Consider the following 27468-nt stretch of genomic DNA (forward strand, 5'->3'; position numbering starts at 1 on the left):
GTCCAGAGCAATAGAACCAGTACCATCGCCTCAGCAAAGCCTCTGATTCTATTCCCGGTACTTTCTAATCCCCAAAAGATCGGGAGGCGTTCGTCCAATTCTGGATTTACGAGCCCTCAACAAGTACCTCCAGAGAGAAAAGTTCAATATGGTAACCTTGGGCTCCCTGCTTCCTCTTCTTCAAAGAGGAGACTGGCTCTGCTCTCTCGACCTTCAGGACGCATACACACATATTGCAATAACGCCATCTCATCGCAAATTCCTGAGATTCCTCATAGGCCACAAGCACTATCAATACAGAGTGCTTCCATTCAGCCTAGCATCTGCACCTCGAGTGTTTACAAAATGCCTCTTCGTAGTTGCCGCCTTCCTCAGGGCTCATGGTGTCGACGTCTACCCCTATCTGGACGACTGGTTAATCAGGGCTCCGACTCAGCAAGCCGCTTTGTCCTCCCTACATCTTACCTTACACACTCTCACTTCACTCTGATTTCTTGTCAATTACGACAAATCCTCCTTAGTCCCATCTCAAACCTTATCGTTCATTGGGGCAGACTTGGACACCTAACAGGCAAAGGCTTTCCTGCTTCAACAACAAGCCCTCACTCTCGTGTGTCTGGCACAACAGCTGCAGTCTCAACACTTGACGACTGCGCATCGTTTTCTCATCCTTTTTGGTTTTCATGGTTTTTCAATGACTATATTAGCACTCTTCAGTTGATATTGTTTTAAAATATCTTTCCTGTCATCCTGCTCCCAAGTTTTTCGCTCCCTGTTTGATGTAACTTTTACCTTCTATATAGTTGTTAATTGGTTTCCCCTGTTCTGTTTGTAAACCGGTACGATAAGACCGCGTCTTGAGTATCGGTATAGTAAAAGAATTTAAATAAAATAAATAAATAAAATCCTAGGACACATGGCGTCCTCAGTTCAGGTCACACCAATGGCCCGTCTGGCCATGAGAGTCATGCAGTGGACTCTATGGTTGCAATGGACACAGTCCCTTCAGCCCCTGTCGACCATTGTCCATGTCACCGACTCACTCAGTCTGTCTCTTGCCTGGTGGACGAACCACATCAATCTTCTACAGGGCTTGCCCTTTCAGGCGCCAAACTCTCAAATAACTCTAACCACCGATGCTTCCTACTTCGGGTAGGGAGCCCATGTGGCCGATCTCCAGACACAAGGTTCCTGGTCTCCGGAGGAAGCCAAACACCAAATAAATTTCCTGGAGCTTCGGGCAATAAGATACACTCTGAGTATTTCAGGATTGCCTGTCCAATCAAGTCATCCTGATCCAGACGGACAACCATTGGCCATGTGGTACATCAACAAACAGTGAGGGACAGGATCCTACCTTCTGTGTCAGGAAGCTGCACAGATATGGGCAGAGGCCCTCTCCCACTCAATGTACCTCAGGGCCACCTACTTGCCGGGAGTGGACAACGTGTTGGCAGACAAGTTGAGTCGCAACTTTCAACCACATGAGTGGTCTCTAAACCCCTTAGTGGCGAACTCCATTTTCCTACAATGGGGTTATCCTCAAATAGACCTCTTTTCGTCACCCCAGAATCGCAAAGTAGGCAATTTCTGCTCTCTCACTTGCAGCCAACATTATCCACCAAGAGACGCGTTCTCCTTATTGTGGTCAACCGCTCTCCTATACACATTCCCTCCACTTCCACTTCTCTCGAAGACTCTCGTGAAGTTAAGTCAGGACAAGGGAACCATGATCCTAATAGCACCCCACTGGCCCCGCCAAGTGTGGTTTCCAAGCCTTAAGGATCTTTCCATTCGCAGGCACATTCCTCTGGGAACAGACCCGCTTCTAATAACTCAAAACGACGGGTGCCTTCGCCACCCCAATCTTCATGCCCTGTCCTTGACAGCATGGATGTTGAAAGGTTAATTCTTCAGACGCTTAACCTTTCTGATCCAGTCTCCCATGTCTTGATTGCTTCACGGAAACCTTCCACGAGAAAATCGTATTCCTACAAATGGAACAGGTTCACGTCTTGGTGCTCTTCTCAGGCCCTTGATCCTTTTACTTGTCCCATCCCGAAGTTTCTAGACTATCTCTGGCACTTGTCAGAGTCAGGTCTCAAAACTTCCTCCATTAGAATGCATGTCAGTGCAGTAGCCGCCTTCCATAAAGGTATCACGGATATCCCTATCTCAGTGCAACCCCTTGTAACACGCTTCTTGAAGGGCTTGCTTCACCTCAAGCTTTCACTGTGTCCTCTGGCCCCTTCTTGGAACCTCAACCTGATTTTGGGTCGGCTCATGAAACCACCATTTGAGCCTCTCCAATCCTATGAACTTCGCTATCTCACATGGAAAGTGATTTTCTTTCTGGCAATCACTTCGGCTCGCAGAGTTAATGAATTGCAGGCCCTAGTTACCTTTCCGCCTTGCACTAAACTTCTGCACTCACCCTAAATTCTTACCTAAGGTAGTATCAGAGTTTCATCTCAATCCATCCATTATACTACCTACCTTCTTTCCCAGCCTCCATTCCAATCCAGGTGAGCAGGCTCTGCATACCTTTGACTGTAAACGGGCTCTAGCGTTCTACCTAGACCGTACAGCTGCCCACAGGAAGGGCACTCAATTATTTGTCTTTCCATTGTAACAAATTGGGGCAGCCTGTGGGTAAGCAGACTCTCTCCTCCTGGCCTAGCGGACTGCATTTCCTTTTGCTATCAGCAAGCGGGCATTCCACTCCAAGACCGTGTTAAAGCACACTCTGTGAGGGCCATGGCGACTTCAGTAGCACACCTACGATCGGTGCTGCTTCCTGACATTTGCAGGGCTGCCACTTGGAGTTCTCTCCATACTTTTACAGCCCACTATTGCTTAGACAAAGCCGGAAGACAAGATTCCATCTTTGGCTAGTCTATCTTGCGTAACCTGTTTATGACGTGTCGTACCAACACCCTTCCGCCTGCCCGGTGGGGTTCAGGAAGCCCTCTACCAAATTCTGCCCCAGTTGTTGTGCCTGTTGCACGCCTTTGGCTACATTTGGTGCATGTTTGGACATCCTCAGCTCGGTATTCACCCATATGTGAGGATTACCATCCTGCTTGTCCTGTGAGAAAGCAAATGTTGCTTACCTGTAACGGGTGTTCTCACAGGACAGCAGGATGTTAGTCCTCACGAAACCCGCCCACCACCCCACGGTGTTGGGATCATTTTATTATTTTCTTTTTCGGCACTGCCTGTAGCTTTTAAATAAGACTGAAGAGGGACCCCTGCTGGCTGCAGGGTTAGTGCCATGCTGGGCATGCCCAGTAGGGGCCAGTCAAAGTTCTAGAAACTTTGTCAAAAGTGTTCCGTGATTAGACTCCATCCTGTGATGTCACCCATACGTGAGGACTAACATCCTGCTGTCCTGTGAGAACACCTGTTACAGGTAAGCAACATTTGCTATACTTTGAGGCCAGTAGTCTAAACTTGCATTTCATTTAATTATTATTTGCATTATTGTTAAGTTACCCCATGGTGTTAATTATTAAAATGTAATTAATGCTAATGTTTATGAAAATAATGTGCATTATTAATGGACGTTAGATGATGTTTTAGTATTAGCATTAGTGCTCTTTAGTAAAATTTAAAAGAAAAACAGTTTGAATATAATCTAGAACATTACAAGAAATGGGTGCATATTGCTCTGTGAAATAGCACCTTTGCAATGCAAGCAACAGTCTCCTCATATTTTAATGTGTCGTAATATCTGAAGCATTTCTGCCCCTCTGATGTGCAAAGGCTGTTGCTGGCTGCTCTGTTATACACATCTTCTTCCATTAATCCATTCTTGGCATACCAGGGGATTCTTCTATATCAGGGGTGGGCAATTCCGGTCCTCGAGGGCTGCAAACCAGTCTGGTTTTGAGGATATCCTTAATGAATATGCATGAAGGAGACCTGCATACACACTGCCTCAGTTGTATGCAAATCAATTTCATGCATATTCATTAGGGGTATCCTGAAAACCCGACTGGTTTGCAGCCCTCGAGGACCGGACTTGCCCACCCCTGTTCTATATCATTGATTTGTTTTAGTAAATTTTGGTAACATAAGATTTTGTCTGATTTTGCTAGCTAAGGGGCCAATGTAATAAAACATGCGCTAAAATCACAGATTTTAGTGTGTGTGTTAAAAAAAAAAATTCCTGCAGGAATTTAAACAGCTTTTTTTTTTTTTTTACCTGAAAATTCACCCTAAAACAAAACAAGTTCCCTGACCTCGCAAATAGAGCTCGCCTCCCTCCTGCCGTGTCCTGATGTGTCAAGCTGGCAAGTCTTGCCTCTCTCCCCACCCAAGCATACTGAATCCCCTCTGGATCTTGTAGGTCCTCCCTCCCCTCTGTCACCTCTCTCTCACCTTAAAAAAAAATAAAAAATACATTGGGCCCAACGAAACTCCCATCCTCCAGAGCCCCCTCATACCCATCAAAACAGAGGAAGCCCTCCAAATCCACCCCCACCTAAAAACCCCAGCTGGAGAAGACCTTACCCCCTTCGGCAGGGTTATTTCCTCACTGGTAGCCGACTGGTTCCTCCACTGTCAGCTGTCCTTTCAGAATTCTGAAAGGGAATTAGTCTTTTCATTGACAGCTGAAAGAGGAGGGACCAGTCAGCTGCTAGTGAGGGGACAGCCCTGCTGGAGGAGGTAAAGTCTCCAGCTGCGGCTTCATGCATGGGTGGGGAGGAATTGGACACTCCCTCTGTTTTGATGGGTATGAAGGGGATTCAAGAGGGTAGGAGTTCCTCTGGACTTGATGTTTTGTGTGTTTTTTTCCCAAGGTGAGCTGGAGTATGGAGGGAGTACCCATCAAACTGACCCTGCCCTGCCTGGCCCATCTCAACTTTTTTTTAAAGTTGAGATGGGTTTTGCATGTTTGGGAGGGAGGATTTGCTCGGCCGACCAGCCATTTAGGGGTGTGGTGCACTCCGCTGTACCATGGGAGTTTAATGCCTGGTCAGAGACAGGAGTTACACTTCCTGCAATAAACGTAGGCACACTTGCAGGGTAATAGCTAATAAGATTTATTACCCTGTAATTAGCATGAGATGCACTAATCTTGCCATCTGTTTTAACTCCTGCTTTATTATTTGATTTTCTGACACTAAAACCCTTGTTACATATAGGTTAGCGCTGAAAATCCCATGCTAAAACAGGAGTTAAAACTCATGGTAGGTCAGCACAATTTATTACATTGGCCTCTAAAATAGTGTAGAAATTGAAGTACTTAAATAGGATTGATTTTTTTTTCTCTCTAAGACTCATTATGAAAATTATATTCTATCCATCTTTTTTTGTTTTTAAGAAAAGTGCTCTTGGTGAAACAATAGACAGTAGAGATGCTAAAGAAATAGCTGATATACTGATGGAAAGGCTAGGAAGCCTTAAAAGTCAAATGAAGAAACAAAAGTCTTCTAAACATAAGGTAGGAAATGGCATTATCTCTCCTCTTGCTGTCACCCTGCAGCTTAGCATGGAGGCTTCACTAGGGCCTTTGGTGGCAGACTTACGCAACTCTGATAAAGGCGGTGTGGTTGCAGCAACCAAGAGGGGACAGTTTCTTCATTGGTAACCATAGTCACTCACCTGCTGTTATAAAGGAAATGTGTTCTTTATTTTATAGTCTTGTTGTCATTAGAATAGTTAGTTTACTTGTGCATGCACTGCTGCCAAAGATGGTCCTTAGTCATGGTTTATCTTCTTATTTGTCACTGTGCTAGACCATTCCAGATGCATGGATTTATTCCATGCTGCTAACAGATGAAGACAAAAATCCATAACTTTCCAGTAACATCACTTATTTATTATTTTATAAATATTTATATTCCACTTATAGAGAACCTGTAGTACTACTCACTTAATGCTAGAGAGAGTGCAGCATAGGCAGTATTCTCTGTCTCCAGCAGATGGACTGGTGCAGCAGTTGTTTCCTTGAGTCCACTCCCCAGGGCATCAGTCCCTTGTAGCCTTGATCACTTCCTTGTATCCACCTGATTGGAGACTGCGCATAAATACCCCAGGGCAGGGGTAGACAACTCTAGTCCTGGGGTACCTCAAGCAGGTCTGGTTCACAAGATATCCACAATGAATATGTATGAGGGATACATATGTATGAGGGATTTCTTAGCATTCAGACAGGTTCATCCACACCAGTGGGTTATGTACCTCTACCAGCAGATGGAGACTAAGCAAGGCTGATGTCATAGTATTCTCCATCTCCAGTAGATGGTAGATGTGCATCTCCCTACTGGGAACTGCTGAAAAAAACATTTTTAGGAGAAAAAAGGAGGAAATTAATTTGGACCACTCTCCTGTGGTGTGATACCTTATGGTCCCTCCCTCAGTTGAGTTTTCCTGAAGTGATATCTATGGATCCATCCCTCAGTAGAGTGTCTCAGTCCGGTAACTGGTTTTCTGGCGTGGACTTAGCTGTAAAGAGACAAACAGCTGAGAGGCTAGCGGGTGCAGGAAGCCAAATGCGGCATTGAAGGCCTTTGCCCTCTGCCCCCGCAGCTGGAGACCGACTCAGTACCTGGCTGGGACGAGCTGAGCTCAGGTAAAGAGTAAATATATAAAAAGAAGAAAAAGAAGGGGAGTTTAATTTTAGGGATTTCATTCCCCTTCTGGTCTCCGAGCTTAGCGCACCAATCCAATGTCCATTCCCATTTCTGGGGGAGCTTAGGGAGTCATGGCATCTTGGTGGGTTAAGTAGTCTTTTTGGCTAGGCCCCGCTGTCGGGCTTCGCTTAGACGCTGCATAATAGATTACAGCAGTGTTCGCGCACTTTTCTATGCACAAGTCTGCCACAAAATTGTGTGTCTGTTCATGCTTGCACGCCCAGGTGGACACTCAGATGGGCGCCTTCCTGGACCGTGTATTGGGCACCTAAACTTTGGGCATCAGTAGTATGCACTTATTGGATAGAGCTTGTTTTTGAGTACTCTGTCCAGGCTTGCTAGTGTGGGTGCACAGTTGGGCGCACAGTTGTCAGACGTTTTTGGGAGTGTGCTGCTAGCAGGTGTTTATCCAATGTGCCGGTATCAAAGAAGCCTAAGCGCCTTACCCTTTGTGCTGTTTGCCATATCCGTGCATCACAGCCTGGCATCCCCTCTAACTTGTCAGCGCTGCTTGGATGCTCAGGAAGAGTTGTCTCCCAAGTGATTTTGCTGAGCCTGGTCCTTCCCAGCATGATGCGGGAATGGGACTGGATGGGTAACTGCCAGAGGTTTTGCCTGGTTCTGGGGCTCCCCTAACCAGCTCTTCAGCAGGGGAAGGCAACTCAGTGGGTTCAGAACCAATGCCCCCTGGTTTTAGTATGGATCCTTCTGCCTTTTCTTGGGTGGAATTTTTTTCAAGGGCTGCAGTCCTTTCTTCAGGTGCATTTGGCAGCCCTGGCCACACCTAAAAGTTTAGGATCAAAGGCTGCGGATCCCTGCATGCCTGGTGCCATGTGTAAGCATCAAAGTATGTCTAAACCTGCTGCGGGTCACCCTGATATGGACCTTGGAAGGGGCGCCCAGAAGCTAATTTTAAAGGGGATGAGCCTTGAAAGCACTGTACCCCATGGATCTGGTGGCGAGAGAGCAGTCACGCTTTCTGAAAGTGAATGCGCTAGTGTGTGCTGTCACCAAATGGATAACTATCTCTGTTGAAGGGGGAAGCGGCATTGAAGGATGTGCAGAATAGGAGAATTGAGGCCCTTAAGCAGGCCTTTGAGGCGATGGTAATGAATTTGCAGATAGCCTCTTGCCGCTCGCACTTGCTTCTCTCTCAGGACGTCATCTGGGTTGAATTCCAGGGCAGTCATGGAACCAGCGGATGCGGGCTGCGACTTGGTCCGCATTTCAGTGATAGTGGCCAGGTGTCAGCTATGGCTGAGGAATTGGTCGGCCAATACAATTTGAAAGTCTAACCTTAAGAAATTGCCCTTTAAAGGATCACTCTTGTTTGGGAGCAAGTTGGAAAAAATGGCCAATAAGTGGGATGAGTCCCAGGTTCCGCGGTTACCAGAGGATAAAAAGCAGGCACCATATTTGTTCGACAAGAGAGGTTGTGCTAGGGGTTTCAAACGCTTTCGCCCCTACAGAGGAGCAGCTTCTCAGAGGGCTTGATCTTTGGGTAGGTCTCAATCCTTTCATCCCAGGCAGCCCAGACGGGGTACAGACTCAAGCGACGGTAGAATTAGGGCATCCCGACAGTGAGGTTCCAATAATTAGAAAAGTAGTCCAAGTGCCTGTAACTAAAAACTCACCTGAGCTAAAAAATTCTAACTTATCCCTATCAATTAAAAAGCAGAATAAAAATACAAACAAAAAACAAACTTTGAAATGTTTGTATGCTAATGCCAGAAGTCTAAGAAGTAAGATGGGAGAATTAGAATGTATAGCAGTAAATGATGACATAGACTTAATTGGCATCTCAGAGACATGGTGGAAAGAGGATAACCAATGGGACAGTGCTATACCGGGGTACAAATTATATCGCAATGACAGAGAGGAGCAGTCGGGAGGAGGTGTGGCGCTTTATGTCCGGGATGGCATAGAGTCCAGCAGGATAAACATCCTGCATGAGACTAAATACAAAATTGAATCTTTATGGGTAGAAATCCCTTGTGTATCAGGGAAGACTACAGTGATAGGGGTATACTACCGTCCACCTGGTCAAGATGGTGAGATGGACAGTGAAATGCTAAGAGAAATTAGGGAAGCTAACCAAATTGGTAGTGCAGTAATAATGGGAGACTTCAATTACCCCAATATAGACTGGGTAAATGTATCATCGGGTAATGCTAGAGAGATAACGTTCCTGGATGGAATAAATGATAGCTTTATGGAGCAATTGGTTCAGGAACCGACGAGAGAGGGAGCAATTTTAGATCTAATTCTCAGTGGAGCACAGGACTTGGTGAGAGAGGTAATGGTGGTGGGGCCGCTTGGCAATAGTGATCATAATATGATCAAATTTGATTTAATGACTGGAAAGGAACAGTGTGCAAATCCAAGGCTCTCGTGCTAAACTTTCAAAAGGGAAACTTTGATAAAATGAGAAAAATTGTTAGAAAAAAACTGAAAGGAGCAGCTACAAAAGTTAAAAATGTCCAAGAGGCGTGGTCATTGTTAAAAAAGTCCAGATGTATTCCACACATTAAGAAAGGTGGAAAGAAGGCAAAACGATTACCGGCATGGTTAAAAGGGGAGGTGAAAGAAGCTATTTTAGCCAAAAGATCTTCATTCAAAAATTGGAAGAAGGATCCAACAGAAGAAAATAGGATAAAGCATAAACATTGGCAAGTTAAATGTAAGACATTGATAAGACAGGCTAAGAGAGAATTTGAAAAGAAGTTGGCTGTAGAGGCAAAAACTCACAGTAAAAACTTTTTTAAATATATCCGAAGCAGAAAGCCTGTGAGGGAGTCAGTTGGACCGTTAGATGATCGAGGGGTTAAAGGGGCACTTAGAGAAGATAAGGCCATCGCGGAAAGATTAAATGATTTCTTTGCTTCGGTGTTTACTGAAGAGGATGTTGGGGAGGTACCCGTAATGGAGAAGGTTTTCATGGGTAATGATTCAGATGGACTGAATCAAATCACGGTGAACCTAGAAGATGTGGTAGGCCTGATTGACAAACTGAAGAGTAGTAAATCACCTGGACCGGATGGTATACACCCCAGAGTTCTGAAGGAACTAAAAAATGAAATTTCAGACCTATTAGTAAAAATTTGTAACTTATCATTAAAATCATCCATTGTGGGAGATCACGTGATGTGGTGAGCTGGGAGGACGCTTTCCTCACCTGCTCCAGGGCCCACTCCACCAATCGCGCTTCATCCTAGCGAGATAACAGGGATAATAGAGCTTTAAACATACGGACGCAGAGGGCGAATGTCCATCATCCATTATATGAACCGAACAACACCACCGATGACAACTAAAGGAGGAAAAAGGGACAGGGAGAAACCCAAAGCTACTGCACCAAAAATGGCGGCCGTTAGGGACGGTGAGTCCCCCTCCCCCTCCTCCGCACCGCTTACTATAATGGACATTAAAGCGGCGATCAGCGAGGTGCTTGATGAAAAACTTGATCATATCACAGCACAGCTCGGGGAAGTTCAAGAATCCCTCAACGTGTTAACCCCCCGAATAGAGCAAGCTGAGAATAGAATTTCTAGTGTGGAGGACGCCGCTTTACAAACAGAGCGGAAAATGGCCACCACGGAAAAGCAGTTAAAACTCCTAGAAGATAAAATTGACGAACTGGAAAATAGGGCACGGAGGGATAATTTACGTTTTCTGGGATTCCCGGAAAGCATTGAGGAGAGGTCTTTATGTGCAGTGCTGGAGGAATGGCTCCCTGCATCCCTCATGTTGCCGCATCTACAAGGCAAACTGATTGTTGAAAGAGCCCACAGGCTCGGAGGGAAAAGGGATAACCCAACCCGCCCGCGGCTGGTAATCGCCAAGATATTAAATTCCGCCCACAAAGCGGAACTGTGGAGGGCCTCAAGAGCTAAGCGAGACTTACAATATCAAGGTAACGGAATCCGCATATTTCAAGATTTTTCAGCCGCGGTCTCCGAAGCCAGAAGGGCTTTCTCCACGGTCTGCTCTACACTGCACAGCCGCGGAATAAAATTTTCTCTCCTGTTTCCTGCGCGCCTCCGCGTCTGGCACGAGGACCGAATGCAGGTTTTTGAGACGCCGGTCGCTGCACAGACATTCCTCACCCAGTTGAACACGGGACCAGGGAGTTAGAGTTGAGGGGCGGAGCACCTGCCCGAAAACTCCGGACACTGTGCAACCCGGCGGCGATCGGACCACAGGAACAGAGTGCACATTTGGCAAGTTTTGCAGCGTTTTGCTTTTTTCTGACCCACAACAGATTCCTAGTGAGTACTTACCAAGTTAAAATTAAGCAGTTGATAGGTGGTAGGTTTAGCTATCTTTTCAAGTTGTCCTTTCTCAGTCTCAGAAGAGGAGCTCAACATGGCGGCGCCCTGGGGCCCGGCGGGAACAATGGAGCGACACGGGCGACATGGGGGGGGGGCAAGGAACTTTGCCGCGGGGGACAAAACAAAAACAAATAAAACACAATGCAGGGAACGAGAAAAACTGCCACTGATCCGGTAGACGACGAGCTTAAACAATTCACAACGAGACCGGTCAGGGATTGATCTTATGAGCAGGGACGGCCCTGAACAGCATTTTTCCCCTCCCCCACACCAAAGGACGGTCTTGGCCTGATCGGATCGCACCTGCAGGAGATACCTCGCCGGGTTTCTACAGATCCGCGGGAGGGGAGGTAATGATGCTTAACGGCCCCTGCAGACCGCCAGCTAGCTGGGGAGTGGCCCCAGACAAGACCCAGGGACTGGGAGGAAGAGCCATACTCCCCAACCATTGCCTATATGGAGGGACGAGATATGGATAGCCCTTCTCTATAGACTTGCAGTGACTAGAGACTGAGGGCCTTTAAGGGCAAAACTCAAGCAGGAAGCACGAGGAGATCGCCGCCATTGAAAGCTCCTAGGGAGGGGACTTTCGCCTAGCTGACTTTAAACTTTCTGTTGTGCATTAAAATCTAGCCTGAACATCTGGCGTTTGGCCAGTACCCCCCCACGGTGGAGTGGGGCACCTGGACACATTAAGGAGATCTCCATGCCTCTGAGTAATCTTGGAGGTGTTAAAGATTATGTTTTTTCTGGGGGTAAAGTAGGGAAAGGGCTGGGAGGTGGGGGGGGGGGGGGGGGGGGAAAGGGGGAAGGGGTAGGAGGGAGGGAACCGGGGGAAGGTTAACTCGGGCTAGGGATCAGGCAGTCTTGGGTTTGTGCGGGTGTAAGGAGTATCCTCCCTTGTTTTTGAAGGTGGATGGATTCATACTTTTTACTATTTTGGGGAGGACTAACGGCAGACGAGTAGGGGGGGGACTAGGCTGGGGGCTCCCTCTCTGCGCAGGATGGCATTTAGAAACGCAGAACCATCTTCAGCCTCAGAATAGGTGAATGTCAAAATTAATATCCTGGAATGTAAATGGACTGGGAACACCAGTGAAGCGCAAAAAAGTTCTGGCTTATCTTAGGCGTTTGAAGGCAGATGTAGCTGGCATTCAGGAAACTCACTTAACAGCGCAGGAAAGCCAAAAGCTACAAAGGGAATGGGTAGGGGCCTGCTTCTATGCGGCGGCCCCGCATAGGAAGGGAGGTGTCGCAATTCTGATTAATAAAACGGCAGATTTGCAGGTTTCTCGGTCCATTTCAGATCCAGAGGGCAGATATATTGTCATCCTAGGAACTTGGAATGGCAGACCGGTGACCATTTGTAATGTATACGCCCCGAATGAGTATAATCATCATTTTTATATCACCCTGTGTAATTTATTACAAACAAACACACAAGGAGCATTGTATGTCCTCGGGGATTTTAATTGTGTGCATGATGTGTCCCTTGATAAAAGCGCTCCACCAAAACGTAGGGCGGGGGGAGGGGGCAAAAACACCAAACAAGGCATAGCTTTTCTTTGTCATCAGTTAGCTCTTCTAGATGTGTGGCGAACGCTCCATCCCCAGGAGCGAGACTACACACACATTTCACGCTCTCATCACACACTCTCAAGGATTGATTATATTCTCACACCTAGAGATGAGCTCTCCGCGATACAAGCTGCTGAGATTGAAGTACTAGCTATATCAGATCATGCCCCGGTCTCCATAAGCATTCAGACATCGCTTTCCACCCAGCAATCCCGTTTGTGGCGTTTCCCTGCTTTCCTTAAGGCGGAGTCCCAATTTCGGGACTTTCTAAAGCAGAAATGGAAAGACTACGCACTTTACAATAAACAGCACACTGCCACACCGCAGCTATATTGGGACGCAGCGAAAGTAGTGCTCAGAGGAGAAATAATAGCCTATGTACATGCCAGAAATAAAAGAATAAGCCAATCTATTCTAGAGCTGGAGGATCTACTGCAGCGGGCAAAGAACGCTTTAAAAAGTCACAACTCGGATGCAAACCGTACTGAGTTCTACAGTATTCTGGGTCGTTTAAACACACTCCTGGAGGCCAGAGCACAGTCATATCTGTGGAAGGGGCAACAAGGTTTCTTTAAGTATGGCAATAAGCCCAGCAGGTTGCTGGCAAACTTAACAAAAATCCGACGACAAAAAGCGGCCATTGGGCATTTACGAACCTCCACGGGTAGCTTTACAGCTAAGGACCCAGAGATCCGGGAAATCTTTCGCCAATTTTATGGTTCACTGTACACAGCTGAGCCTGGGAGTGAGGGGGGAACGGAAGATCATTTTTTTCAGGATGTGGCTATTCCCTCTCTCTCGGGGTCCCAACTTTTATTTTTGAATCGCCCCATTCAAGAATTTGAAATTGCTCAGGTTATCGCCGCTGCAACCCCGGGCAAATCCCCGGGCCCAGACGGCTTCTCCTATGAGTTCTATAAAATCCTAGAGCCTTTTATTAGTACGCCCTTGCTGGAGTACTTTAAAGATGGCCTCCGGCAAATGCGCTTTCCGACACATTTCAACGAAGCACATATCATAGTTTTGCCCAAGCCCGGGAAGGATCCGCAGTGTCCCTCTTCCTATAGACCGATATCCTTACTCAACTGCGACTTAAAGATTTTAGCGAAAGTCTTAGCGGAGAGGCTAAAAGTTCTCCTTCCTAGCCTGATATCTCCTCATCAGACAGGTTTTGTTAGAGGGCGCAAACCGAATGCGAACATTATCAAATTACTCACAGCTATGACCATTTGCCAAGCACAGGACATTCCAGCCCTCGTGATTGGCTTTGACTCTGAGAAGGCATTCGACCGGGTGGCCTGGCCTTATCTCTTTTCATGCTTACAACGCGTTGGGATTCGAGGAGATTTTTTGGATTATATTTCCTTATTATATCAGGACCCCACATCACGCGTTTTGGTGAATAATGGATTATCCGACGTTGTGGAAATCCAGCGTGGAGTTAGACAGGGATGCCCTTTGTCCCCTTTACTGTATATCTTATCTTTGGATCCTCTTTTGAGGAAAATTGACGGATGTGGGGGGGTGAAGGGTTTTGGGGGGTCACAGTTCACTTTTAAAATCGCCGCTTTTGCGGACGATTTGCTAGTTTATTTAACACAACCGCGTCATTCCCTACAGAATGTGTTATACCTTCTGGAGCAATATAGTCAAATGGCGGGCTTGAGGATTAACTATACTAAATCGGAGGCATTAGCAGTCACAGACTCTACGCGATCGTATTGGCACGCAGACTTCCCTCTAAAATGGGCGACTGATACTTTAAAATATCTGGGTCTCCATATCCCTCAAGATATGAGGCAGTTCTATAGAGTGAACATACATCCCCTTTTAAAAAAATCCCAGGACACTATGAAACGGTGGACCTCCCTCCCTTTGTCACTGATGGGCCGCATACAGCTTTTTAAAATGGTTTTGCTTCCAAAGTGGCTGTATCTTCTCCAATTGGCTCCTTTGTGGATCACTAAACAAGACCATTATCGGTTCCAACAAGCTTTGCGTTCCTTTTTATGGAAGGGACAAAAATCTCGCATACCTTTGGCTACGCTCATGCGGCCCAAGGACGGGGGAGGTTTAGGGTGCCCAAATCTGATGTGGTATAATCTCGCATGCAGTATGCGATACGTTAAGGACTGGCTCTTCGAACTGGCCTCGGTCACTCCCTATGTATACCTTTTAGAGTGGTTCGGGGTTTCCTCTTTAAATCCTTTACTACAAATCCCCAGCACTATGATTCCCAACCATATTAAGCTGCAGGGACTATGGCAGACGTGTAGGAAAGCATGGAAATCTTTTTGTAAACTGGGACGGGTTCCAGGTCCTCTTACGCCATTACTTACAATTACGGGACATGCCCTGTTTATGCCCGGGAAAACAAACCGGGTATTTCAAAAATGGAAGAGATTGGGGTTAAAGTACCTTTTTGAGCTTTATGATGAGCAGACAGGTGAGGTCTCCCCCTTTTTGACCCTTCAACAACGATATTCTCTCCCGGGGGGTGATATGTTTGCATACAATCAAGTTAGACATTTCCTTCGCTCAGGGATGCACACCTTTACAGACACTATAGAAGTTAAAAAGGCAAGAGAGGTAATCCAGGTGGGAGGAAGACAACGAGCCTCGGTTTCTTATTTTTATAAAGTGCTTATAGGGTTTCTGGATACAAGTCCGATGCAGACTATTTACACTAGATGGCAATCTTGGCCTTTGTTTTCTTTAACTTATACTGAATTTCTACAATGCTTCAGTGAACTGCCGGACTTATCAGAAAATGCGTTGTTACAAGAAACCCAGTACAAATTTCTTTGGCAATGTCATATCACACCCCAAAGAGCAAATCAAATGAAAATTGCCCAGTCTCCGCAGTGCCCCAAATGTACTAGTACAGAAGGTACCTATACTCATTGTTTCTGGGACTGTAGAGAGATAACAAAATTTTGGAAGCAACTGTGTAACACCTGTCAAAAAATTCTGAAACGGAAATTACCACCAGACCCTAATCTTTGGTTTTTTGGAATGGATTACTCATTGGGTACCCCGTTATCCCAGGCGGAACGGTTCTTTATTTTAAGGGCGGGATTAGTAGGCAAACAAGTAATTCTGACTCAATGGCTAGCCGTAGAACCCCCAAACCATGAATACTGGTTTAGGAAGATGGTCCGCTTGTGCTCTATAGAACATGCCATCTTGACAAAGGCGGAACCAAAGAAATTTGTACGTACATCATTAACTTGGAAGGCCTTTACGATTTACCTAAGTCCTAGAGTGCGCCAACGAGAGGATCCATGGGCTTTGGGAACAGCTGCCACGGACACTACAAGCGGTTGAGGAACAATATCAGGAGTGAGAACTTTGTGCTTTACGGATAGAGCTTTTCCGAGATTAATTTGTTTCACCTGCCAAACCCTATGGCCAAATGCTAGAAGAGACTGCACTACTGTTACAGGAGCTTGGGGGAGGGAGGGAAGGGAGGGGGGGGAGTAGAAGGCTGGGATGTTTTTTTTTTTTATATTACATGTTACAAGTTACTTGTTTCATATTCTGTTGACTGTATTTGAAAAATCTTTAATAAACATATTATAAAAAAAAAAAAAAAAAAAAAAAAAAAAATCATCCATTGTACCTGAAGACTGGAGGATAGCAAATGTAACCCCAATATTTAAAAAGGGCTCCAGGGGCGATCCGGGACACTACAGACCGGTTAGCCTGACTTCAGTGCCAGGAAAAATAGTGGACAGTGTTCTAAACATCAAAATCACAGAACATATAGAAAGACATGGTTTAATGGAACAAAGTCAGCATGGCTTTACCCAGGGCAAGTCTTGCCTCACAAATCTGCTTCACTTTTTTGAAGGAGTTAATAAACATGTGGATAAAGGTGAACCGGTAGATATAGTATACTTGGATTTTCAGAAGGCGTTTGACAAAGTTCCTCATGAGAGGCTTCTAGGAAAAGTAAAAAGTCATGGGATAGGTGGCGATGTCCTTTCGTGGATTGCAAACTGGCTAAAAGACAGGAAACAGAGAGTAGGATTAAATGGGCAATTTTCTCAGTGGAAGGGAGTGGACAGTGGAGTGCCTCAGGGATCTGTATTGGGACCCTTACTGTTCAATATATTTATAAATGATCTGGAAAGAAATACGACGAGTGAGATAATCAAATTTGCAGATGACACAAAATTGTTCAGAGTAGTTAAATCACAAGCAGATTGTGATAAACTGCAGGAAGACCTTGTGAGACTGGAAAATTGGGCATCCAAATGGCAGATGAAGTTTAATGTGGATAAGTGCAAGGTGATGCATATAGGGAAAAATAACCCATGCTATAATTACACGATGTTGGGTTCCATATTAGGTGCTACAACCCAAGAAAGAGATTTAGGTGTCATAGTGGATAACACATTGAAATCGTCGGTTCAGTGTGCTGCGGCAGTCAAAAAAGCAAACAGAATGTTGGGAATTATTAGAAAAGGAATGGTGAATAAAACGGAAAATGTCATAATGCCTCTGTATCGCTCCATGGTGAGACCGCACCTTGAATACTGTGTACAATTCTGGTCGCCGCATCTCAAAAAAGATATAATTGCGATGGAGAAGGTACAGAGAAGGGCTACCAAAATGATAAGGGGAATGGAACAACTCCCCTATGAGGAAAGACTAAAGAGGTTAGGACTTTTCAGCTTGGAGAAGAGACGACTGAGGGGGGATATGATAGAGGTGTTTAAAATCATGAGAGGTCTAGAACGGGTAGATGTGAATCGGTTATTTACTCTTTCGGATAGTAGAAAGACTAGGGGGCACTCCATGAAGTTAGCATGGGGCACATTTAAAACTAATCGGAGAAAGTTCTTTTTTACTCAACGCACAATTAAACTCTGGAATTTGTTGCCAGAGAATGTGGTTCGTGCAGTTAGTATAGCTGTGTTTAAAAAAGGATTGGATAAGTTCTTGGAGGAGAAGTCCATTACCTGCTATTAAGTTCACTTAGAGAATAGCCACTGCCATTAGCAATGGTTACATGGAATAGACTTAGTTTTTGGGTACTTGCCAGGTTCTTATGGCCTGGATTGGCCACTGTTGGAAACAGGATGCTGGGCTTGATGGACCCTTGGTCTGACCCAGTATGGCATTTTCTTATGTTCTTATGTTCTTATGTATCCCCCAACCCTCTCAATGAAGGTGTACCGATCCCACCCCCAGGAACAGGAGATAGGGGGTTGCCTCTTTTTTTTTTTTTTAATCAAAGTTGGGTCAAGATCACGTCAGACCAGTGGATTCTGGAGACAAGAGACTGCTATGCTCTGGAGTTTCTCAACATTTCTCGAGACGTTTTCCTGGTGTTTCCCTGCAGCTCGCCGCAGAACAGACAGGCAATGGAGTTTACATTGTCAATGCTTCTCATCTTGCGGGCCGTGATCCCAGTGCCCATGTCACAAGTAAATACGAGCCAAATTTCCATTTATTTCTTTGTACCCAAGGAGGGTTCCTTTCACTCCATTCTGGATCTCAAGGGAGTCCACCATCATTTGTGAGTGACTCATTTCCACATGGAAACCTCATGCAGTTAGTGTAGCTGTGTTTAAAAAAGGTTTGAATAAGTTCTTGGAGGAAAAGTCCATGAACTGCTATTAATCAAATTGAATTAGGAAATAACCACTGCTATTTTGGCATTAAAAGCATGAGATCTACTTAGTGTTTGGGTACTTGCCAGGTACTTATAGCCTGGATTGGCCACTGTTGGAAACAGGATGCTGGGCTTAATGGACCCTCAGTCTGACCCAGCATGGCAACTTCTAATGTTTTAATGCTTGGTGATAATGGCAGTACAGTTGGATTTGTTAGAGGCATACCTGCATATTTCCATCCAACTGGAGCATTAGCAGTTTCTGCATTTCACTGTTTTGGGGTGACAGTTTCAAGCACTACCCTTCAGTTTGGCCATTGCGCCCAGAGCATTCTCCAAGGTCATGGTGGTGGTAGTGGCAGTGATGAAAAAGGACGGCATTCTGGTCCACCCGTGCTTAGACAATTGGCTAATTCAGGCTAAGTATATATATGAGAGCCTTCAGGTCTTGTGCATGTTGATCTCCTTGCTACAGGAACTAGGTTGGGTGGTGAACTTGGCCAAGAGCAATCTGCAGCCTTCCCAGACACTAAAGTATCTCTGTGTTCGTTTCAATACAAAGCAAAGCAGGATATTCTACCGGAGAGCCGCATTCATAAACTGATGATGCAGGTGCAGCTATTGATAGAAACAATACACCCAACAGTATGGTCTTACCTACAGGTGCTCGGGTTGATGGTAGCCACCCTAGAGGTAGTTTCATGGGCGCATATGCGTCCTTTCAGCACACAATACTTGCACATTGAAGTCCACAGTATCAGGACTTCTCAATACAGCTTCACTTAGCGGTGGAGATCAGCATCCAGCTGCAGTGGTGGTTGCAAGCGGATCATCTAAGGAAGGGTGTTCCCCCTTTGAACACTGATCTGGCTAGTACGACGGATGAAGCCTCCAGGCTTGCGGAGCTCACTGTTAGGAGTTGACAGCACAGGGGTGCTGGAGCACTGAAGAGTCTATCTGGAGCATCAGTCGGCTGGAAGTCTGTGCCGTTCGGTTGGCAAATTTATTTGAAAGAAAAAAGAAAGGAAAACAGTTGTTGAATTGAGAGACCGATGATTATAAAAATGGTGAGGCATCAGTCAAGTTTATGGCTCTGCAAATTGGATAATAGCACTTTGTTTATAAGAGTGCTTCTGATCCTTGCTTCCTATATATGAAGGTCTCATAAATTATTTTCTGTGGTGTACGGCTGTTATCTTAAAAAGTTCTTTAAAGTTGTGGTTCATTGTTTAATATAGTTGAGGTAAACTGGAATTCTCAATATTTTTACTAAATTGTCTATACTTGAGACTGGCATTTCTTTGAAGATTGTAAGGCTCAGGGTGTTTTGCCTGGCAGGCAGACGTTCCGACCATTTTAAATTTCCTTTAAAGGATTGACCCTTAGCTCTCTGAGGGTTCAAGTGGCAGCTGAGATCATCAACAGTACCTCAGGTTTATGGTCTTGGGGAGACATTTTTAATTCTGTACTCTCCCGTTCGGACTAGCAACGGCCCCAAGGACCTTTACCAAAGTGATGGTGGAAGTGGCGGTGGCTCTCAGAAAAGAGGGCATGCTGGCTCATCCAGACAAAGTCAGAAGTCCTAAGTCCTTTGCCAAAGTGCAATGGAAGTGGTGTTGCAATGCCTGAGATCGCTGGGATGGATAGTTAGTCTCTCCAAGAGCCACCTTTCACCTTCGCAGATGTTGGAATTCTTGGGTGCACGCTTCAATACCTGACTGGGGAAGGTATTTCTCATGGAGGAGCAGATTGTCAAGCTGCAGGCTCAAGTTTGGAACCTATTGGAGGCCCGAGTGCCCAGGGTCTGAGATTACTTGCAGGTCCTCGGTTCCATGGCCTCGACCTTGGAGCTAGTCCCATGGGCTTTTGCTGATATGTGACCTCTTCAGAAAGCGTTGCTATCCTAGTGGGATCTGATGTCAGAGCAGTTTCATCTCCCGCTACTGCTTAGTTTGCCAGGTCCAGTCTTTCGTGGTGGCCTGGCTGGGACCATTTGTGCCAGGGGGTGGATCTCAAGGTTCCGCAATGGATGGTGGTGACTTCCGATGCCAGTCTCTCTGGTTGGGGAGCTGTGTGTCAGTCCCAGTGAGTGCAGGGCCATTGGACAACGGAGGAAGCAACCTGGTCCATCAATCACCTGGACCGAGAGCAGTGCGGTTGGCTCTGCAGAAGTTTCTTCCCCTTTTACGCAACTTTGCAGTCAGTCCTGTCAGACAACACAACTATAGTGGACTACATCAACCGCCACGTAGGTACCAAGAGTCAAGCAGTTGCTTAGGAGGCGGAAATGCTGATATCCTGGGCGGAATAGCATCTGGCCTCGATAGCAGCCTCGCACATAGTGGGGTACAACAATGCACAGGTGGATTATCTCAGCCAACAACAGTTGGATCCCGGAGAATGGGAGCCATCGCAGGAAGCAATGACCCCCATTTCTCGCAGGTGGGGCGTGCCTCGCATGGATTTAATGGCAAACCGGAGGAATGCCAAGCTGCATTTCTTCAGTTGCATAAGAGAGCACAGAGTGGAAGGAGTCGATGCCCTGGTGCTTCCTTGGCCACATAACATACTGATCTACGTGTTTCCTCCATGGCCTTTGGTGGGCAAGGGTGTAAGGAGAATAGAGGTCCACCTTGGAAAGGTGATTATTGTGGCTCCAGAGTGGCCACAAAGGCCTTTGTTTACAGACTTGGTCAATCTAGCAGTGGACGGCCCCCTGAGGCTGAGCCAACTTCCAAATCTTCTGCTGCAGGGCCCTATAATTTCAGATCAAGCGGATCACTTGTGTCTAGCAGCTTGGCTTTTGAAAGGGGGCATTTGAGAAAGGATATCAGAAGGATGTTATTTCTACTCTGTTGCGAGCTTGCAAGACTTTTACTTCCTTGCTATATGTCTGGTTTGGAGAATCTTCGAGTCTTGGTGTATGGAGCAGGGGGTTGATCCTCGTCAAACATCGGTTGCATAGATTCTAGTCTTTATGCAAGGAGGCCTGACTAAAGGTTTGTCCTTTAGTTCCCTGCGGGTGCAGGTGTCGGCCTTGAGCTGCTTATGGGGCAAGGCTCATGAAACAACTCTGGCTGCGCATCTGGATGTGGTGCATTTCCTCTGAGGGGGCAAAGCATTTGCACCCCCCGTTTTGTAAGATGTGTCCTTCTTGGAGCCTTAACTTGGTCCTCAAGGCTATGTGTGAAGTACCATTTGAGCCTCTTAAGAGGGCTGCCATGAAAGATCTGACTTTGAAGGTGGTTTTCTGGTGGCGATTTGTTCAACCAGAAGGGTTTCTGAACTTCAAACCCTATCATGTAGGGAACCTTTTTGAGGATTTCGGATTCTGGAGTCTCTCAGAATGGTTCCATCTTTTTTGCCAAAGGTCATTTCAGCGTTCCATTTAAGTAAGACAGTGGAACTTCCGGCCTTTCAAATTTGGAGAATTACGTCTCATACAAAGGAATTAAGACATCTGGATGTCAGAAGGGCTCTGTTGTGGTATCACGAACAGTTTCAGGTTGTCAGATCACCTTTTTGTGCTATGGAATGATGCAAAAAAGAGTCAGAGAACATCAAAGGCCACTATATCACGTTGATTGAAGGAGACTATTGGTTCCACATATATCTGTTGCGGTCGACTCATCCCGGAAGGTTTAAAGGTTCATTCTACCCATTTCCAGGCAGCTTCCTGGGCAGAATGTCAGCTAGTGACGCCACAAGAGATTTGCCGGGTGGCTACTTGGAAGTCTGTGCATACTTTTGCCAGACACTACTGATTAGATGTCCAGGCTTCAGACGTTGGAAATTTTGGTGAAGGTGTACTTCAATCGGGACTCTCACGATCCCACCCCGGTTAAGGAAGCTTTGGAACATCCCAGAAGTCTGGACTGATCTGGTACATACAGGGAAGGGAAAATTGGTTTGTAGCTGCTAATTTTCGTTCCTGTAGTACCACAGATCAGTCCAGAGTCCCGCCCAGTGGTGGAGGGAAGGTTTGGAGAACCCACTCTGTTTTGTTTACCATAATGATTCTGGAGAATTTTAAGAATGGCATAGGTTTCTCATTAGTCTTTTTTTCAAGAAAAGTTCCAAATTTGGTTTTCAATTTATGAATATTCATCTTTTCCTCTGCTCATTCTGGGGCATATTATAGAGTTGATTTATTAGAAGTTTTGTTAGATATTTTAGGCTTGGGTACTGAGTAATATTGAGGAGCAGCAGGTGGCATATCGCGTTGAGGCAGTGCCTATGAAGTTTTTCTCTGTCTCCATCTGCTGGAAGGGAGGCAAAACCCAGGAGTCTGGACTGATCTGTGGTACTACAGGAACGAAAATTGCAGTTAGGAACTAATTTTCCTTTTGTAAGGTAGCCACTTGATTTTCTTTATGTTCCTTCACTAAGTAGTACATATTAGATGTATAGGCTAAAGGAGATGCATTTGGAGCAAGTGCTCTCAGAGCAGCCTTTGATTTCTTCCTATTTCAGTTAGAAGCTTGGGTACTTCCCACGTGTCTGGACTGGTCTAGCAGGATAAGGAGGAGGAATTTAGTCTCTGTTAATTTGTTTTCCATGAATCCTGCTAGACTAATCCAAAATCCTCCCGAGAAATCAGAGACTGCAGTAGCTTTGTCCCCAGTTTATAATCCTCAGGTATTATAGAAGGTATATTCACTCCTTAGGTGGGCTCTGAAGATTCATGATGATCTCCCCTTTCCCCTTCTAGAAGATTTTTGAGTGAGGTTTTGCTGTCTGAGGATTCATCCAGTTTTCAACTGTTTTTCCATTGGTTATCATAGTTTTTGCCCCTTCATTCGTTATTGCTTTGTCATAATGATACTGGCAACTACCTCTGCTGCACTGTCTGTAGTACTAGTAATGATGTTACTGGAAAGTTGTAGTTCTCTGTCTCCATCTGCTGGCAGGGTGAAATAAATCCATGCATCTGGCCCTTCCATTTTCTCTTTTGGCTTTCATTAGTATCTGTAAAAGGCCTGGTGGTAATCTTGTAGTGTTCAGCCCTATATCTGGGAGAACTTTAGCAGATAATCCTAAAGCAGCAAAATGTCTTCTATGAAGTTGGCCTTGCATTCACATATCAAATGCAGATGATAATGTGCAGTTAAAAATCAGATTGTCATCTTGTACTAGAATTAATTTTTCTTTTAATTTTATACTAGGATGAGCTCTGAATGAAACAATGTTCATACAGAAGTGGCAACAACAGAAGGCAGTCTATAGAGCAATGAAAATGCTGTGGAAGCGTGATCTTCAAACATTTTAAAAGAAAACAGAGAAATGGGTGGATTTATTTTGCTGGGATTTTTTTTTTTTTTGTGTATTTATGGACATATGTTTTACAACAGACATTTTCCTTTTCTTAAACCACGAGGCCAATGTACTAATCTGTGCTGAAGTCTGCAAATGTGTTAAAAGCACCAGTTAATACACAGTATACCAATAATGCACATTATCGACTCGCTCAACGCTTGTTATTTAACTATCAAAAACTTCAACACACAATCTTTGCAAAATAGGTAACGAGCTGCATAATTATGTATATCATCTCATTACCTATGAGCACAGTTAAATAACATGCGTTAAAACATGCAAACACATAGCAATTACCACAAGAAACTTATCTACACCTCTGAGGTGTGGTTAATGAGTTTTTACATTAATTTTAGCATTAACATGCTATCTTTAACATATAATATTTACAGCAGAACTGATTAGCATTTGATTTACCATAGGCTGTTAAAAAGAGAGAGTGCATAATAATGGCCCATGTTATCACAATTTAGTTCATCTTTCTCTAAGCATTCTCTAAGCATTCTCTAAACTGTTAGCTCTTTGGACCATTATTTTTGGGTTTTCTACTTAAGACGATTACTAAAAGTTTGGTTTAAATTAGGGCTTACCTGATTTTGAATGTGCTTTGTTCTGTAACTTTCTGTCACTCTCTGCCTCCTGCCCCTTATAACACTGATCTTCCACCCAAGATCTCTGCACTTATTCCACATGTGGGCAATTGAGGAAAATTGCTTCCTATGATGATAGAGGTAAAATGTCTCAGCTGCTCTGATACTGTGTATTTCAGAGCTTAATGCCAGCACCCACTGTCCCAAGACTAGAGAATTTGTGCACCATTCTTATGTTTTATCTCCTGTGCGGCATTTTGCCAAGCTATTGAGCTGGCCCTTAAGACAAAACTCAGTTTGCTTTGTTTATAATCAAGAATACTGCTAACTCTTCATTTGGTGACCTGTAACTTTTATTTAAAGCAAGGAGGTATCGCATTCAAAATCCTTTTATTGGAGGTTGTGATAAGCATAATTTATACATCTTACACATGAAGCCCTCAAATTTTAACACTTGAATTTTTACTTTTCCAGACACACACATTATTGAGGTTTGAAAAATTCATCCAAGACTGACTTACCAAGGGCAAAATGCGCTCTTCATGTTCCCTCTTATTTCCACCCCCTCAATATATGTTGAGAGAAGGTGATTGGCAGGAGTACTGGAGTACACACATCCCTACTCCACTCCCATGCAATCATCTCTCTTCCTCCACTCCACTCAAGTACAGACCTCTCTCTCCAGTCTTCCTCCTCGTGCAATCCTCTTTCCAAACTCACTCCACTCAGCCCTTTCTCTAGTCCCTTAACTCATGTTCTACTCCCCTCCCCATCCCCTCTGCCACTGCCATCTTTGTCCTTTGTGGTTGAGATTCTGACCCAAGATACGTCTTGCTGCTTCTCTTCTTTGGATGCGGTTTCTAATGCTGCACTATTGATCATCTTCAGCAGGGGAGTGTTGGTGGTAGCGAGGGCAGTCCTTTGGGGGTGTGAATAGGTGCAACGTCCCTGGGCCTTGCACTTTGGGGGACCCTGCACTGCCATGGTAGCCCCATTCAGAACACTTTCAGCATTCTAGGACCCCACTGTGGTTGATTTGTCCTGGGTCCTACACCCTCCTAGGGTCAACCCTAGCAGTATTTGCTATATTCCCCCTTCTATGAACTCTTCCTGCTCCTCCCCACTCTGCCATGCTGCTTCCTGTCAGCCCTGCTTGGCTGTGCTACTATCAGCAGTGCGATTGTTTCCCAGCTGCTGAGACCAGGCCCCTCTGGCATCCTATTGCTCTTCAGTGGCAGCAGGGGTGTTTTCTGTTTCACAGCTGTCTACCTGCTCTTACCTTCAGGTTCTTGCCAGAAATGGAAATCAACTTGCCTAAGGCAAATGGCAAGTGCATTTTTCAAACCTTGCTCATAATAAAAAGGTTTCCGTGATGATAATTCTGTGAATGAAAGTTCTGCTAGGAAAGGGTTGCATCATATGTCAGGAAAGAATTGTCCTGCAGAAAATCACTGGCTAGCCACCAATAATAGGAAAAAGAGATTTGCTTTGAAAGGTCTCCATTTTATTAGCAATAAGGCTGCCAGGGATGTGGGAAAACCTTAAGCTGCTCTATAAATGTATCTAAAACTAGAAAACTTTTTTTTTTCAGTTTCAATGTTTGTAGTTTTATAGATGGATGTTTGTCTATTTTATAGACTTTATAATTTAAAGGGATTCTGCCAGGATTTGTAAAATGGAAGTTTGGATATTACTGAGCTATATTTAAAACTGTGGTACAAAAAGATTTGTCTGTCTTGTCATGAGCTTTCCCAGTGAGCTGTGCTGGGTTTTTATTGCTACAGTTTGCATTTCTGTGGGACCCGACCATGGGTGGTCATTGGGTCATAACACACTGGCCATATAACTTTACATTTTCATTAGGTTCAAAAAAAGCTCAAATAAATGCAAGGCTCTGCTAAATAGATAGCAATACATAACACTAAGTTAAACTTCATTTTTTAGTCAGTTTGAAAGTCCTGTTTTGCAACTTTGAGAATGTTTCCTTAATGTAGTAGGTAACTGCTGTTGATAGGAGGATGGCTGCTCTAGAAATGTTTTGTAAGAAATTGTACACGGAGGAGAATCTTTAATGCACTAGGTTTTTAAATTGTACTTGTGAAGAATTAATTTACTCCAGGTTGGTATTGAATTTGTCTGCATCCAAACTACAGCTCCCTAAACGATTCTTTTTCATTTCTGTCCAGAAAATGTGCCATAGTTCAGAATTTATAATTGATGGTCACAAAAAAAAAATACTACATTTTTACTTTTAAACTGCATGCAGATTTAACCAGGGTTGGAGCTCAGCAGCCCTGTGTGTTTAGGGGGTTAGAAATCAATAGAAGAATCAAAATGTTCAGGGAAAGGCTTAAGTCTAAATTTAAACTGCTTTGTTTGAGGGGAGAGGCTATGGTGAAAAGTTCATTTTATCATATCTGTGGAATACTCTTGAAAGTTGCTTTTAGTTCTGCATTTGTTTTTCTTGCATTTGTTTACACAGGAGATCATCTCTCTTGGTATTGTGCCTCTTTGAATGTAGATTCTTCCAGGAAAGTGAATGATACTTTTTCTGTATTAGCACTGTTCTGAAATATTTTATTGAATATGAAGATTCTGTAGCAATTACAATTGAAGTTACTGACTTTCCTTTCTCTGGAAAAGTTTAGTTTTTTGTTCTTGTACTGTTTTTCTATTCTGTGTTAAATTCACTAATTTGTAATAAAATCATAAATTTCTGAATATATGTTCAGTTCTCTGCTCACATGTCTGGAATAATTGTTGCAGTGTCTATTTGACCTCATCTGGTGACATTTATTTTCAGTTTTTTTCCATCCTGAAGTTGCAGTTGGTGACTTACCGTCACATGTGTTGTACTCCTTGAGTATACATTATGAATAGTGTCTCCTTTGAGGACAAGCAGATAACTCAATTACTGGTGCCCTGTTATGAGAGAAGAAATTAATCATCACCAAGACATTGTGGTTACTGTGGATGCTGTGTGGCTACAGTATACACTTGCCACTTCAAGCCTGAGAATATATGAAACAGCAGAAGACTCAAGACTTACTGATAGAAAGAAAACTAAATTGGAAGTGAATCTATGGGTCAAATCTTATTCAGTAAAATATATATTTAAGGTCTTGATTTCTGTATATATTTATCTCCAGCATCTCTCTTAAAACAGCTGTACTGATTATTCAAAATACCAGATATGAACATGGGTTCAGTCATCCAAGTTGATCCTATTCCACAGTCACCTGCCCTTTTTTTTTTTTTTTTAAACATAATTTGTTTAGCATGAAAGATATGTAATTTACTATCATCCCATCCTTTGGTGTTAAATAGGTTTTCCTGATTGCTTGTCATCTTTCTATCAGCATACTTTTTCAGTAGTAATCAATTAGGAC

The 27468-nt window shown here is 44.5% G+C and overlaps 1 protein-coding gene across 6 annotated transcripts in view; it reads left to right on the top strand.

Annotated features, from left to right (window-relative positions):
- The window catches only part of DNAJC10 (DnaJ heat shock protein family (Hsp40) member C10), a 334589-nt gene extending 307785 nt beyond the window's left edge, over positions 1-26804 (top strand). For 5 of the 6 annotated variants that reach the window (XM_029605932.1, XM_029605933.1, XM_029605931.1 and 2 more), the window contains 2 exons: positions 5330-5449; positions 23339-26804. In XM_029605932.1, the coding sequence (XP_029461792.1) occupies positions 5330-5449; positions 23339-23350 (132 nt within the window). In that variant the 3' untranslated portion in view covers positions 23351-26804. Of the gene's footprint in view, positions 1-5326; positions 5450-23338 lie in introns of all 6 variants that reach the window. The other variant, XR_003857398.1, reaches the window with a different exon arrangement.
- Positions 26805-27468: the final 664 nt, after the last annotated feature.

The sequence above is a fragment of the Rhinatrema bivittatum genome, chromosome 6, assembly GCF_901001135.1.
Source record: "Rhinatrema bivittatum chromosome 6, aRhiBiv1.1, whole genome shotgun sequence".
NCBI lineage: Eukaryota > Metazoa > Chordata > Amphibia > Gymnophiona > Rhinatrematidae > Rhinatrema > Rhinatrema bivittatum.